Source organism: Cyprinus carpio, chromosome A20, assembly GCF_018340385.1.
Source record: "Cyprinus carpio isolate SPL01 chromosome A20, ASM1834038v1, whole genome shotgun sequence".
NCBI lineage: Eukaryota > Metazoa > Chordata > Actinopteri > Cypriniformes > Cyprinidae > Cyprinus > Cyprinus carpio.
The window spans coordinates 17,845,264-17,858,514 of record NC_056591.1 but is presented as its reverse complement, the minus strand read 5'-3'; the positions used below and the strand labels follow the sequence as shown (position 1 = coordinate 17,858,514).

At 36.1% G+C, this 13,251-nt stretch overlaps 2 protein-coding genes across 2 annotated transcripts in view; one reads left to right on the top strand and one right to left on the bottom strand.

Annotated features, from left to right (window-relative positions):
- Nucleotides 1-2,428: 2,428 nt before the first annotated feature.
- On the bottom strand, nt 2,429-10,625 carry ddx1 (DEAD (Asp-Glu-Ala-Asp) box helicase 1). The gene is made up of 26 exons (XM_042777909.1): nt 10,483-10,625; nt 10,334-10,385; nt 10,158-10,221; nt 10,042-10,071; nt 9,821-9,917; nt 8,808-8,855; nt 8,606-8,689; nt 8,447-8,520; nt 8,258-8,344; nt 8,113-8,185; nt 7,517-7,593; nt 7,310-7,424; nt 7,081-7,219; nt 6,924-6,984; nt 5,552-5,650; nt 5,212-5,301; nt 4,942-5,130; nt 4,801-4,852; nt 4,506-4,652; nt 4,324-4,415; nt 3,969-4,041; nt 3,431-3,503; nt 3,298-3,340; nt 3,116-3,211; nt 2,915-3,035; nt 2,429-2,823 (listed from the first exon to the last, which is right to left on the bottom strand). The coding sequence occupies exons 1-26, from the start codon at nt 10,496-10,498 to the stop codon at nt 2,693-2,695; spliced, it is 2,223 nt and encodes a 740-aa protein (XP_042633843.1). The 5' UTR covers nt 10,499-10,625; the 3' UTR covers nt 2,429-2,692.
- A 67-nt stretch (nt 10,626-10,692) lies between these two features.
- Nucleotides 10,693-13,251, top strand: part of nbas (NBAS subunit of NRZ tethering complex) — a 130,988-nt gene continuing 128,429 nt past the window's right edge. The window contains exons 1-5 of the mRNA XM_042777908.1: nt 10,693-10,913; nt 11,229-11,280; nt 11,998-12,034; nt 12,413-12,490; nt 12,988-13,035. Coding sequence (XP_042633842.1) covers nt 10,821-10,913; nt 11,229-11,280; nt 11,998-12,034; nt 12,413-12,490; nt 12,988-13,035 — 308 coding nt within the window. The 5' untranslated portion in view covers nt 10,693-10,820. The remainder of the gene's footprint in view (nt 10,914-11,228; nt 11,281-11,997; nt 12,035-12,412; nt 12,491-12,987; nt 13,036-13,251) is intronic.

Here is a 13,251-nt window from a genome sequence, read left to right as displayed (position 1 = left end):
GTGTATGTTGTCTCTGTGTGTGTCTTTAGCAGTGACTCGTGCTGTCCGATTGATTCAGTGCACCTTTCTTTTAGCCTCAGGGATGAGTCTGAGAGTTCCTATACCCATGCAGGAGTAAAACACCCTTAAAACTGTTGAGGGTTGTAGTCAGTCATGATTACAGTAGCTAAATCATGATAATTCCCATTAGATTGTAGCACTTCCTGTGTCCTTTATCTGCTCCCGTCTCTCTATTTAGTGTGAGAATCTGCTCTTACTGGCTCAGAAACATTTGCATCATCAAAGCAAGTTCATTTCCTCAGGTTTTTGGTTCAGCATAACCAAAACATCACTCACACATGTACCACACTGTGTTTGATACGGCAAATATGAGGAGGAGGAGGAGGAATGTGGTTGAACCTTTTACTTTAGACATCAGCAGGCTACAGTTTTCTTTCTATATGAGGCATCTTTGCAACAGATATGCTGCTAAATGAATTCACTTGTGATATTCGCTCTCATTCTGAACTTATTTGATCTCGGTTACCTGCCACAGGGACATTTCTCATTACCAGGTGCAGAGCAAATGCCCTATGGGCTAGGTGGGCGGGCCTTCCTGTACCTTATTTTCGAACTATAATCCGTTGCTCCACCATAAATCCCTCACAACAGTCAGAACTGGGTAAAGGAAGGTGGAGGCTTTACAAGTAACAGCTTCCTGGAATGTGACTGAAATTATGTAGCTGTTTGACTCAACACTGTTAACTGGGCCTGAAACAACGGAATGCCTGTCAATCACAAAGTTCCACAAGCCCCGCCCTTAATGTGTGTTCATTTGTAAAATATTTAGGCTAATTTGAATATTAGAATGTAGGTCTAATTTTTAAACATTTTGTCACATTTATAACAATTTTATAGATTTTTAGAGCAAAAAAAAAAAAAAAAAATCTATTCCACCTGGACCTGCTTTTAATCTTGCTGTGGACCCCGGTTAAATTTTTACGTCACCTAATATTTGTTCTTTCCGCACCTTTTTTTTTTTTTTACCATTTATGTGAAGAAAATCACCTTCAGACTTGGAAAACATGCAATATTATCTGTCTGAAATGTCATTAGTCCATCGAGAAGCGAGATGTTGAATGGGTTAAGTTGGGTCTGCAGGGTTTAGGAAGTGAGCAAAAGGCGGACAAACGTATGTAGTGTCACTCTTTCACCACTGGAAATAAGACACATGCTCTGGCAGCTGGAAACCATTTGCTTCCAAAGATGCTTAGGAGTGGAAACACACACACACACACACACACACACACACACACACACACACACACACACACACACACACACACACACACACACACACACACACACAGAGAGCTACTGCAGTTACATAACATGAAAGGAGAAGTAAGTTACAAACAAAAAAGATAAATCAAAACTTTTAAACATCTAACTTTTGATAAGTTGTTGATGGCTCAGTATTGAGGTTGAATATTATGGGTTCCTGTCAAAACAGGAACTCGATCAGAGTGTTTCAGAACTGGCAGGCTCTGCGATGTCCCATCTGTTGTATGAATCCACAAGTAACCGTATTATATAATCAAATTTAGGGTAGGAATGTAGGTTGAGGTGTGTGTGTGTGGTCCTTTGTGGATTAGTTTAAAATGCAGGGCTGTTTACCAGCAGTGCTGTTAGTTTGGGTATAATTACAGAGAGATGTCCTCCTGTGTGTGAGTGTGTGTGATTTGAGTTTGAACAGGAGTCTGTAATAACATGTGTGTGCTGGGTCACTAAGAGTAAAGTGATGCAGTTTTGGATTATTAATGAGAGCTGACGTCATTGCCCTCTTTTGGACTTTGTTCTACTGTAAATAAAAGTGCAGCGCTTATGGGTTGAACCATACAATGGACGTCTCAGGGGGAATGAGAGCGTGAGAGCCTCTCCATTAGGACAAGCCCGCCACCTAGTGTAAGAATTAAGAACTGCAGAGTAAGTGGAGCATAGTGAGCATGCGCAATTTGACAGGGAATAGTTACAGTGTTATTAGGCATAAAACGCTATACATTAAATAAACGTATACACTTAATATTAATTACAAATGAAACATTTCTTTCATATTTTACATTTATTGTTAGAGATAGCTGATTAATTTAAATTTTGTTTTTGGGCTTGTCATTTATTAATTGATTTTTGGGCTGAATTATCTGGAGCATATGCACAAGCTGCTAAACATTCAGCAATTTAAACTGAAGTCTGGACAGCAGCCTATAGCCTAAAATAACAATGTATTTTTACATATTTTTATTTTTAGCTAAATAATAATAAAAAAAAAACTAACTATTTTTAGACCATTTTGTCTAATTGAGTTTAAACCTCACCTGTTTTCTCAAAAACTGATAAGATGAGCTCTGCTTACATGTTTTAAACACAATAACTGAAGAAAACAGAAGCATAATGCTGTTTGAATTTATTTCAGGTTAATTTGCTTGACTACAACTTAAGTGCTTTGGAAAAACATAACTTTTTTTTTTTTTAAACATTTCTTCAATTATTAAAGAAAACACCGAAAATCAATAACAGCACAAGCAACTTTCTTTTGCATGTCAAACCTCATGAACCAGAAATTAAATATTTATATTATGTAAAGTTAGGGACTTGTTCTTGGCCTGTGGCATCTTCCTTTGTGGTCATTTCAGTGTGGCGTATGCATTGTGCTCTAGAAGGCTTTAAAGAGCTGGTTGGGTAGATAGCTGAGATGAAGGAAGGACGTTTGTGCTTCTCTCTCCAGGTTGGCTAGTTCCCGTACAGTTGGGGCCAGTATATCCACATGGCCCTTATAAAAACCACCTGGGGTGTGTGAGAGGAAATAGATATTGAGATAATTATCAGATACAATAAAGGGAAGCATACAAACAGAACACCTGAAAGATACACTCACCCCCCGCAGTCCTGCGCTGCCCATAAGTCACTTTGCCATCAAATTCATCCACAGGTACTTTGATGTCAGGTTCACACTGAGTAATGGTGCATTTCAGATGTTCCTCGATTTCTGACAACAACTACAATGGAAAAACAATTAAAGTATAAAATAAGTTCAAATCTCGTAAATGTCATTTAAATGTATTGAGTGAGTTCTCACCTCTTTCTCGTTGTACCAAATAGTACATCCTCCATTCTCTTTGAGTCTGGTGTTATAGCAGCTTTTTCCTCTGCTGGCACAAACATGGTACCACACCTGTGTGAAACCCCACACAAACACATAATTAACACACTAACACATTAGATTTCTATACCGCCAGTTCTGCTTTACTTCCTACTTACCTTCTCTTTCTCCATAGCGACCAGAGATATAGCCAAACCCATCCTGTAATGACATCACAAATATCAATGAATGATTCAAATGTAAACGCAGACAGATGGTTATCTTCAGCTAAAGATGAATGCTGGCTGTCACCTGTCCGCTCTGCCAACTCTTCCAATGCGATGAACATAGTTCTGCTTCTCGTCTGGTAGAGTTACATTTATCACTGCAAAACAGTTATAAATTTTTTTTTTTTTTACTGATATTTGCAATGTTCTTATGTTTTTTTTAAACAATGGGTCTATTAATAAATGACAAAAGTGGCATTTTTTTTAATGCAATCATTTTGCAAAACATTAATCGATTCATAAATTTTAAAAAAAAATTTTTTTTTTTAAATAAATATTTTATAAGTTTTATAATTTATAAGTATTCTTTATTTTGTTTTATTAAATATAGTTTTGTTATTTGCAATAATTTAATTACATATTAAATCAAATCTATTAATAAAATAACAAAAAATAAAAATAATATAAATAATAAAAAAAATAATAATAATGAAAACTAATTCTCCATATTATTTGTAGGAAACAAACAAAATTGTTGGTTATCAGTCATTAAATATATATATATATAGTATATATATATATATAAGGTAAATTCATTAAACTGAGAAATTCTTCTTTCTTACCATAAGGAACACCACGAATATCAATTCCTCTAGCAGCCACATCTGTGCAAATCAGAAACTTCACTTCCTGTTTCTAAAGTAAGGATGATGAAAGGATACTTCAACAGAGTAGCTATTATCAGGAAAGTTATTTAAATAAAAAATAAAAATAAAATGTGTGTGTATTATATATACACATATATATATATATATACATATACACATACACATATATATACATATACACACATATATATATATATATATACATATACACACACACACACACACACACATATCTATATCTATATCTATATATATATATATCTATATCTACACACACACACAAATATACAAATTCAATTCCTTTTTTAACCTTGAATTGCTCCAAGTTATATTTGCGCTCATTTGGTTTCCTGTCACCGTGAAGACAGACACAAGAGAACGGGTGTCCTTTCTTGTCTGGACCTGTAGGAAAACCCAAAAGTTTGCATCTAGACTTGATCGTATATAAAGGCTGTTAGATAATGAAGCTAAAACCCGAGCTGTGTGCCTCACCTCCTCCCTGTTTGATGAAGTACTGCTCCATATTATCGCAGTCGATCTTTGTCCTGCAAAAGATGATGGCCTGATCCATCTTATGCTCCTTAATGGCTCTGATCGCATACTCTCCCTTCAGAATCTTAATGGCCTCTGACCACATTTCTGATAAAGCCATATATAACACGATTCACTGCAAGACCTTTATATCAGACCAAGTCAAAGTCCTTTTGAAATGTTCACAATTGATAATATGAGCCTGGAAATATTCAGATATTTCACCATGATGTTCTTAATGGCTGGAAATTCTTACCTGAAGTGTTGGCTCCAGGTCGTGTGTCATCCTTGGCATGAACTTCATCAGTCTGTGAAAACACAAGATCAGTGATTTAAACTCTTCCAACATTCCGGCAGAATGAAGTGAGATCTTTGCTAATGTTAAATATATATGTACCCGAATGTGGTTTTTCCCCAGTTTCTCCCAAATTCGGTCTTTTTTTGGGTTGACTGGCACCACCACGTGATGGACCGTTTCTGGTACAGAATCTTCTCCCTTCAGATCCACCCATGTGGGAAAATGCATGATCTTCTCCGAGAGCTTCTTCACATCAAACGAGTGCAGTGTAGCAGAGCAAACTATCACCTACAACACATACAATAATTCGTTCATTAAGAACTGCAGCGGACAACTCTATAGAAAGCTGAAATCTAGCGCTTTGATCACCTGCAGTCTTTTGCCATCTGAAGTAACCTGTGGGATCTGGTTGTAGATCCTCATGATGAAGTCAGTGTAGCCAGCTGTGAGGAGTCCATCCTGAACACATTTATTCAGCAAAAAAATTACAAAGGTTTTTTTCTTTGCACTTTCCCATATGTTCAGATAAATGGAACCCACAATCATGATGATTCTGACTTTTTACAAATTGAGGTAAAAGTTATTATTATTATTATTAACAGTGAAATCAGCAACTTGTCACAAATGCTGTCAACAGAACTTGTAGTTAAGCCAAAGCATTCTTTTAATGTAAAACTGTACAGAGCATGAATTTCAGTGCTCAACATACACACTCATCCAGCACCAGGAAGCGGACTTGGGAAAGATCCAGCTTTCCTGTGGATATGAGGTCATCCAGTCTGCCAGGGGTCCCAACCACAATATCAACCTAAAAGGACAATTAGAAAAAAAAAAATGTATAAACAAAGAGATGCATAGTATCATAAACTTTGTGTTCTAAGTTCTGTGTTATGGTCTAGGACAGGGGTCTTAAATTACTTGAGAGAGAGAGAGAGAGAGAGAGAGAGAGAGAGAGAGAGAGAGAGAGAGAGAGAGAGGAGAGAGAGAGAGAGAGAGAGAGAGAGAGAGAGAGAGAGAGAGAGAGAGAGAGAGAGAGGAGGAGAGGAGAGAGAGGAGGAGAGAGGAGAGAGAGAGAGAGAGGTAGAGAGGGAGAGAGAGAGAAGAGGAGAGAGAGAGGAGAGGAGAGAGAGAGCGAGGAGAGAGAGGCGAGAGAGAGAGACGAGAGAGGGAGAGGCGAGAGAGAAGAGAGAGAGAGAGAGAGAGAGAGAAGAGAGGAGCACAACAAGACCCGAGAGAGCGAGAGGGAGGAGAGGGAGGAGAGGGAGAGAGGTGGAGGAGGAGGAGGAGGACGAGAGGAGGAGAGAGAGGAGGAGAGCCAGCACCAGAGAGAGAGAGAGAGAGACAGACAGAGCCAGAGAGAGAGAGAGAGACAGACAGAGCCAGAGAGAGAGAGAGAGAGAACGTGGACCAGGGAGGGTTACATATTGTATAAAATTAAGTGTTGCCCTATTAAAACTGGTCTGTGATAACTTTTGTATAGTAACATTATTTCAATGTTACAATGCTATCAAATAATCATTATTGTACATAATTGTTTACTGAAGTTATATCTATATATTTTAATATTTAATTTGATATACACTACCATTCAAAACTGTAAGGTCAGTAAAGATTTTTTTTAATGTTTTTGAAAGAAGTATCTTGTAACCTGTTTTCTATGTCAATAGGTTTCAAAATATAATTTATTCCAGTGATGGCAAAGTAAAACTTTTTAGCAGTCATTACTTCAGTCTTCAGGGTCACATGATCCTTCAGAAATCTGATTTGGTCCTCAAGAACATTTCTTATTCTCAATGTTAAAAACAGTTGTGCTGCTTATGATTTTCATTGAGAATGTTTTGTAATATTTTGTTGTTATTTTTGTTAAGGATTTGATGACTAGAAAATGTGATGAATAGAAAGTGCAAAAGAACAGGATTTATTTGAAACCAATCTTTTATAATTATGTCTTTCCTGTCACTTTTGATGAAGAAAAGTATTAAGTAATAAAAGTATAAGACATATTTAGCCTTTAGCATTAAAGATAATTTCACAAAAAAAAAAATAATAAAAGACCCCCAGTTTAAGATTTATACACTTACTCCGCTTTCTAAAATGGAGAGCTGCTCTTTAGCAGCCACTCCTCCGATGATCAGAAGATCCCTGCAAAAACATCATAATGTTCAGTTAACTCCAAATCCTTCAGCACACACTACAATAATGAAACTCACTGCAGCTCTTCTGTTACTCTCAGCTCACCTCAGTTTGGGGTTATCAACATATTTCTTGAACTGGTTGACATTATTGAGGGTTTGTTCAGCTAGCTCTTTAGACGGCTCGATGATGAGAGCTCTGGGGGCGTTCGAACTGGATTTGACCTGACTCACTTTAGCACTGCCTGAGGACAAATACACATCACAGACAGAATGCAAGAAACATTAACACAAGCCCTGCAGGCAGTGTAAAATGAATGTGATTTGAAGCTCACCTGTCTGGCTAGATTTGACCACATGACCATCTGAAGCCTGGCTCAGGGCCACATATCCATCTTTAGGTTGGTTTTTGAAAGGTTCATCACCAAAGTTGAATTTCAGTTCAGCATTCTGGGTTTGATTGACACAAACACATTTTGAGAAAAGCTGTTTTGAAAGAGAAATGTTACGTAGCAACAACAAGCTGTGTATGTGTCAGATACCTTCAGCACACAGGAAGCAAAGAAGGCCTGGTTTTTCAGCTGTGGAGGGATCTCAAAAGCCAGACCCAGATCGTTACCTGCGAAAGAGAATCAGGAATCAGTTACAGCAGCACGCATGTGCAGTAGGGCTGAACAGTATATTGATATTAAAAAGAAGACAGGTACACTTCTAGTGAAATATTAAGGGTTGGTAAGATTTTCTCTTATGCTCACCATTTATTCGATCACATTTTATTTGGAACAGTTGTGCCTTTTAATATTTTTGTGGAAAAAGTGATACAATTTTTTTCAGGATTCTTAGATGAATTAAAAAAAAAGCATCCGAAATAGAATTTGAAGTATTTGAAATAGAAATATTCTGTAATTACACTACTATCATATTTGATCAATTTATTTCAGCCTTGCTGAATAAAAGCATTAGTTAAAAAAAAAAAAATCTTACTGACCCAGTAAGGTAGTGTATGTTATAACATTATTTTACATAATCTGGATGACAATTCAGCATAGCTCTCCATAGTGTGATGACATGCTCTATTAAATTCAGTTAAATAATTCACTAAACCATTTCCAAGGCATAAATTAAAAACAAGCCTTACCATTTTTGGAGAATGACACTTGGCCTTTATCTGGATCTATGTAGCATCCGATGGTGTCGTGCATCGTGAACTCCTAGAAAAGGCATAAATCATGTCAATCTGCCAAAACTTAAGTGTCAAATCAAAAACCCTTGTCATACCTTACCTCTCCATAACTATCAAACTGCTTATTGTGAGATTTCTTTCCAGTTCCCCCGAAGCCAAATCCATATTTGTCCGTTCCTAAGAGAGGGTGAAAACAAAAAAAAACAAAAATTATACTTAATTAAGAAAACAACAAGTAGACAAAACAACATAACAACGACGTCACAAAAAAATACACAACCAAATACATACATGCCCAGTAAACAGACCAGCCCACCCTGCACAGCCCTTGATCACTACAGGTTACTTCATAATAATACTTCCCTAGAGAAAAACAAGCAGAATAAATCCCAGGAATCTGTTGGTTTTGGAAAGAAAACAAAACACACACAAATAAAACGTATCTTACCTTTTGTGACCGCTTTGGTGGAACGACAGCCATGCCACTCTTTGAACTCTCTGCTCTGACAGCACAGGCCATCTGGACCAATAGCTGAAGGAGAAAAGCCAAAATGCAATATAATGATATTGTTGCAACAGAGAAGTGGAAATAAGCTTCCTGAATCACAATAAAAATTCAGATCAAACCAGGCTAAGTGTTACATACTTACCAAATGCTGGACTTCTGTCATAGGGGTTCATCTGCCATTTATTGAAAACTGGAATGGACAAGAAAAAGTAAATAAATAAATCAAAACCAAAAAAATGATCTTTTGAGAGCAAATGTCAGGAAAGTAGTGCTATATCTAGCAGTCTTAATATACTTAAGACAAGGAGGTCAATTAGATGCATTTCATTTTCTGTCTTTTTAGTGAACGAACTCCATCGCACACCTGTAAGTAATAGGTGCGTAAAAAAAAAAAAAAAAAAACTGGTGGGTCGTATCAACATATAAGGAACTCCCGCACACTATCTTAACTTGCAAAATAAATTGTTAATCACACAACGTTTCGGTCACACGACCTTCATCAGGAGTATACAAATGTTCAAATTAATCTCTTTTAAGATAAACACACACTGTTAATTGGTCATGTGTTTATCTTAAAAGAGATGAATTTGAACATTTGTATACTCCTGATGAAGGTCGTGTGACCGAAACGTTGTGTGATTAAAAATTTATTTTGCAAGTTAAGATAGTATGCAGGAGTTCCTTATATATTTTCTGTCTTTTTAAAGTATTATTAATATGCTATTATAGTATTCATTCATATTTTGAATGGGATTTTATTTTTAATCACAGTTTAAGTACTTTTGTCATTTTATTTATTTCCATTTAGCTTTAATTGACTTTTATATCAGTACTTCAACTTAATTTATTTAAATTAGTTGCCACGGCAACATTTGTACTTTTAATTTTTATGCACATTTTTTTTTTTTATCTAATATTTATATTTTATTTTAGCTTTATTTCAATTTATGAAATGAATTTCACAATTAATGTTTTAGTTAACAACAACAACATTATTCTGTGCTGTGTTTAAAGCAAGCCACCAAAACCAAGGACTGTCCCAGGAAAAAATAGGAATGTATCGTCATCCTATATAGTAATTCTTACCCACAGAACATCAGTGTAAACTAAGACACAAGTGTGTTGAATGCTGATATATAGATGACGGTTTAATACCTGCTCCTCCTGTCTTTACAGCACTGCGTCCCTTCTTCCCCTCCTGCTGGTCTTTAAGGGTCTCATAGACTATTTGGATGACTGGAATACTGAAGGCCTACAAGACCACATTTATTTCTCTGCTCGTTTATATATAAAATACACTTCTGATGTATGGTAAAATACAAAGCCTAAGTAAACAAAAAACAAAAAATAAAAATCTACACTTTCACAACAACTACTCCTGTTTTTCCGCTCCCAGTCTCAGCAGCCTGTGAACATAAAATAAACACACAGGTGAGCACAGAGGTGCTGATCATTCACACACACGCGCACGCGCACGGGATAGTGATCTCACCATGAGCACGTCTCCTCCGCCCAGAATCAGTGGGATAGATTCGGCCTGAATGTCTGTTGGCAAACTGAAAGACAGGATCAAACCATTAACTACTTTACTAATGCACAGATAACCAAATTAGTAATGCATTTATGATGCGTAAGGTTATAAGAACCAGGAGAGACTGTCTAACTCACAGCCAGTCCATTTCTTCCACCGCCTGTGCAATTTCAGGCATCACTCCCATTTCTATAAGGAAAAACGAAAAGATATCAAGATATATAGTTATAGTTTTGCTAAAATGATAACTTATAGTTTTGCTAAAATGCTGACAGGTAAATCTCACCGCCAAACGCTGCCATGGTGTCAAACTGCTGCGAGTCTCTCCACCGGATATAACGTGTGCTGGTTTAGGTTTTGACCAGAGTGCTACGTAGAAAAAATGGTCCGTGCGGAACATGCTTCCGCGCTTCAGTTCCGCTGATCTTGTTTTTATTTTTAAAAGAGATGAAAAATTATTTTTACCACTTAGACCGACAAAAAAATAATAAAACAATTTTTAGTTACAGATACTTTTAGTTACAGAAAGCAACTTATAATAAGATAATCAGTCGTAATATATGAAAGATCATCGGTCCATTAATATGTACCTCGCAGACCGCCGTAGTGTGACGTGGAGAAAACATGGCAAGTGATATTATTCTAGAAGACGAAGAGGAGAATATTTTATATGATTTACTTATTAACACAGAATGGCCGCCCGAAACAGATACGCAGGTTTGTCAAAATATACACCCCTTCTTTGACTAAATGATTATTTGCACCCGATATTAAAATGTTGCGTGTAGTTAAGCAGATCCGTTCTGCATAAGTTATTATCATGAGCCACGTATCCAAGTTCATCATCATCACTCAGGGTTTATTTTCTTGTAAATATGATTATGTAATAAATATCATCATGATGACTTGCAACTCGTCATTTATTAATTTTTTTCGGGTTGTCTGTTGACTTAACAGGCTGATGATGATGATGATGACAGCTGCTAAAAATAGTCTGTGAGCTCATTCGTTTGTGTTTGATTTTTTTTTTAGCTGCGTGGACTGAAGGAACACAACTCCTCAATCGTTGCAAAGGCAGTAACAGGTATGAAGTGCAGAGATGAGACGCAGCACGTTAAAATGTTTGCAAGATGCCATGTTGTCGTGCATACTGTCTAAACATGTCTCAGAAGTTAGGTGAAACGTGACTGTAATTTCTAGGTAGGCAGCTCACGTGTTTCTTTCCAAAGCAGCTTTACAGAGAACAGTGTTTCAGTATGAATGTGTTTATTTGGCAGATATGTTTACTCATGGTAAAATAAACCCCATCTGAATAATAAAAGTGCTAATAACATCTTATTTAGTGATTTTAGTCAAATCAAGATGCTTGTAAATCTACTTGTTCAGTCAGATTATTTCAGTTTTAAATGGGGATTGGTTTGTTTTTACACATGAGAACTATTTGATCTGCTTATGCACTTCATTTTAATACATCAACTTTCTATTCAAATGGTGCCTTGTTTTGCAGTTTTAAGATGATTTTCTCATTCAGAGTTATTTTAGTAATATGTATATATAATTATAGGTGTATTAATATTTCAAATTAGCATTTTTAATATTTTTCATATGAGTTTTGAGGTAAGTTTTTTTTTCAGGCATCTTTGTCATTATTATTATTATTAAATGTTTCTATATAATGTTCTATATAATGTTTCTAAAAAAAAAACACTGATTATATATACAACAAAGCATTACCTTGCTGCCTTAACATGGTTGTCAAATTATTGAATAGCTTAACAGTCAAAATATTGTGTTTTTACAGGGCCCTTCAGGTTTATTCTGCACTACCTTTGGTACAGGTGAGATATTGTCACTGGTTTTTGTATTTACAGTGAAGTATACAGTAGCTGTGTATTTAGAATTGGTAATAGATAGTGATCTAAATAATTAGACATGAAGATATAACACCACATACAATACCTTTCAAAAGTTTGGGGTAAAAATAGAGTAAAAATAATTACATGTGTTGTTATCTACCTGTATTTTAATATATTTTTAAATGTCATTTATTCCTGTGATAGCAAATCTTAATTTTCATTAAAAAAAATCTTTTTTGACTTCAAACTTTGAATGCCAGTGTATATCATTACTATAGAAAGCAAACAAAGTACCTAGTCATTCTCAGCACCTGTTTGTGTTTGTGTGTGAGTCTCTGGACTTTTTTTTCTGTATTTCAGCCCCTCCAGTTCAACTCTGCCACCTGGACTGGTTCGCCTTGCAACCAAACAGTTGAACTGGCAATTGGTGCTGGCAAGGTGATACCATCAATTTTTGACATACAGTATAAAAGATTTTCACCCACACCTCATTGACTCTGCATTCCTAAAGTGTATACTGTGTTTCACCAAAAAAATCATTGTATTTTTGCCCCTAATTTAGACTTTATAGTTGTTTTATGTTAATTTTAACTGCAGCAACACTGTTTTCTTGGATTTTCAAGAAATCATTCGTTTGTGTGCTTTGGTTCTTGTGAGATATCCAAATTTAATTAAACGTCTTATTGTGGGTGCAAGCCATGTAATCTCAATTAAACTCATTTTTTCCTTCACTTTTCCACTTGTTCCTGCCAGTTATCTAGTTATGCAATACAAGCAGAGACAGTGAGCTTTAATTAGCTATTGATTTCCAGATGGAAGACAACATTCTCTGTGTTAGAAATGTTTATTTTTGGCCCCGCGTTTGCTTACACAGTCATTCTGTCGTCTTTTCACCCATTTTGTTTGTTTATTTATTTCTTTTTTTCTCCATCCAGTAATGGGAAGCTCCTGGCTGTGGTTCAGGACCAGTGCGTGGAAATTAGGTAATTCTGCACATTGATTGGAAATGTTTGCCCTTTCTATAATTGGTTAATTTTTCAGCCTCTTGTCTCAGGTGCTGTTCAGCTGAGCAAAGCTACTTCTGAGATTGATGATTTGGTGCAGATGATGTATTTTTAAACATTTGTATGTGTGTTTTCATGTACAATTCAGTTTCAGTGGGTGTGATTTATTTTGCTTATCACCAGCCAATCCGCTCG

Coding starts and splice junctions, on each gene's coding strand:
- ddx1 (XM_042777909.1), bottom strand. Junction 8,345..8,446: donor GGTCTGTTTACTGGGCATGT/ATGTATTTGGTT, acceptor TTTTGTTTTCAC/CCTCTCTTAGGAACGGACAA. Junction 3,504..3,968: donor TATTCGTGGTGTTCCTTATG/GTAAGAAAGAAG, acceptor ACTGTTTTGCAG/TGATAAATGTAACTCTACCA.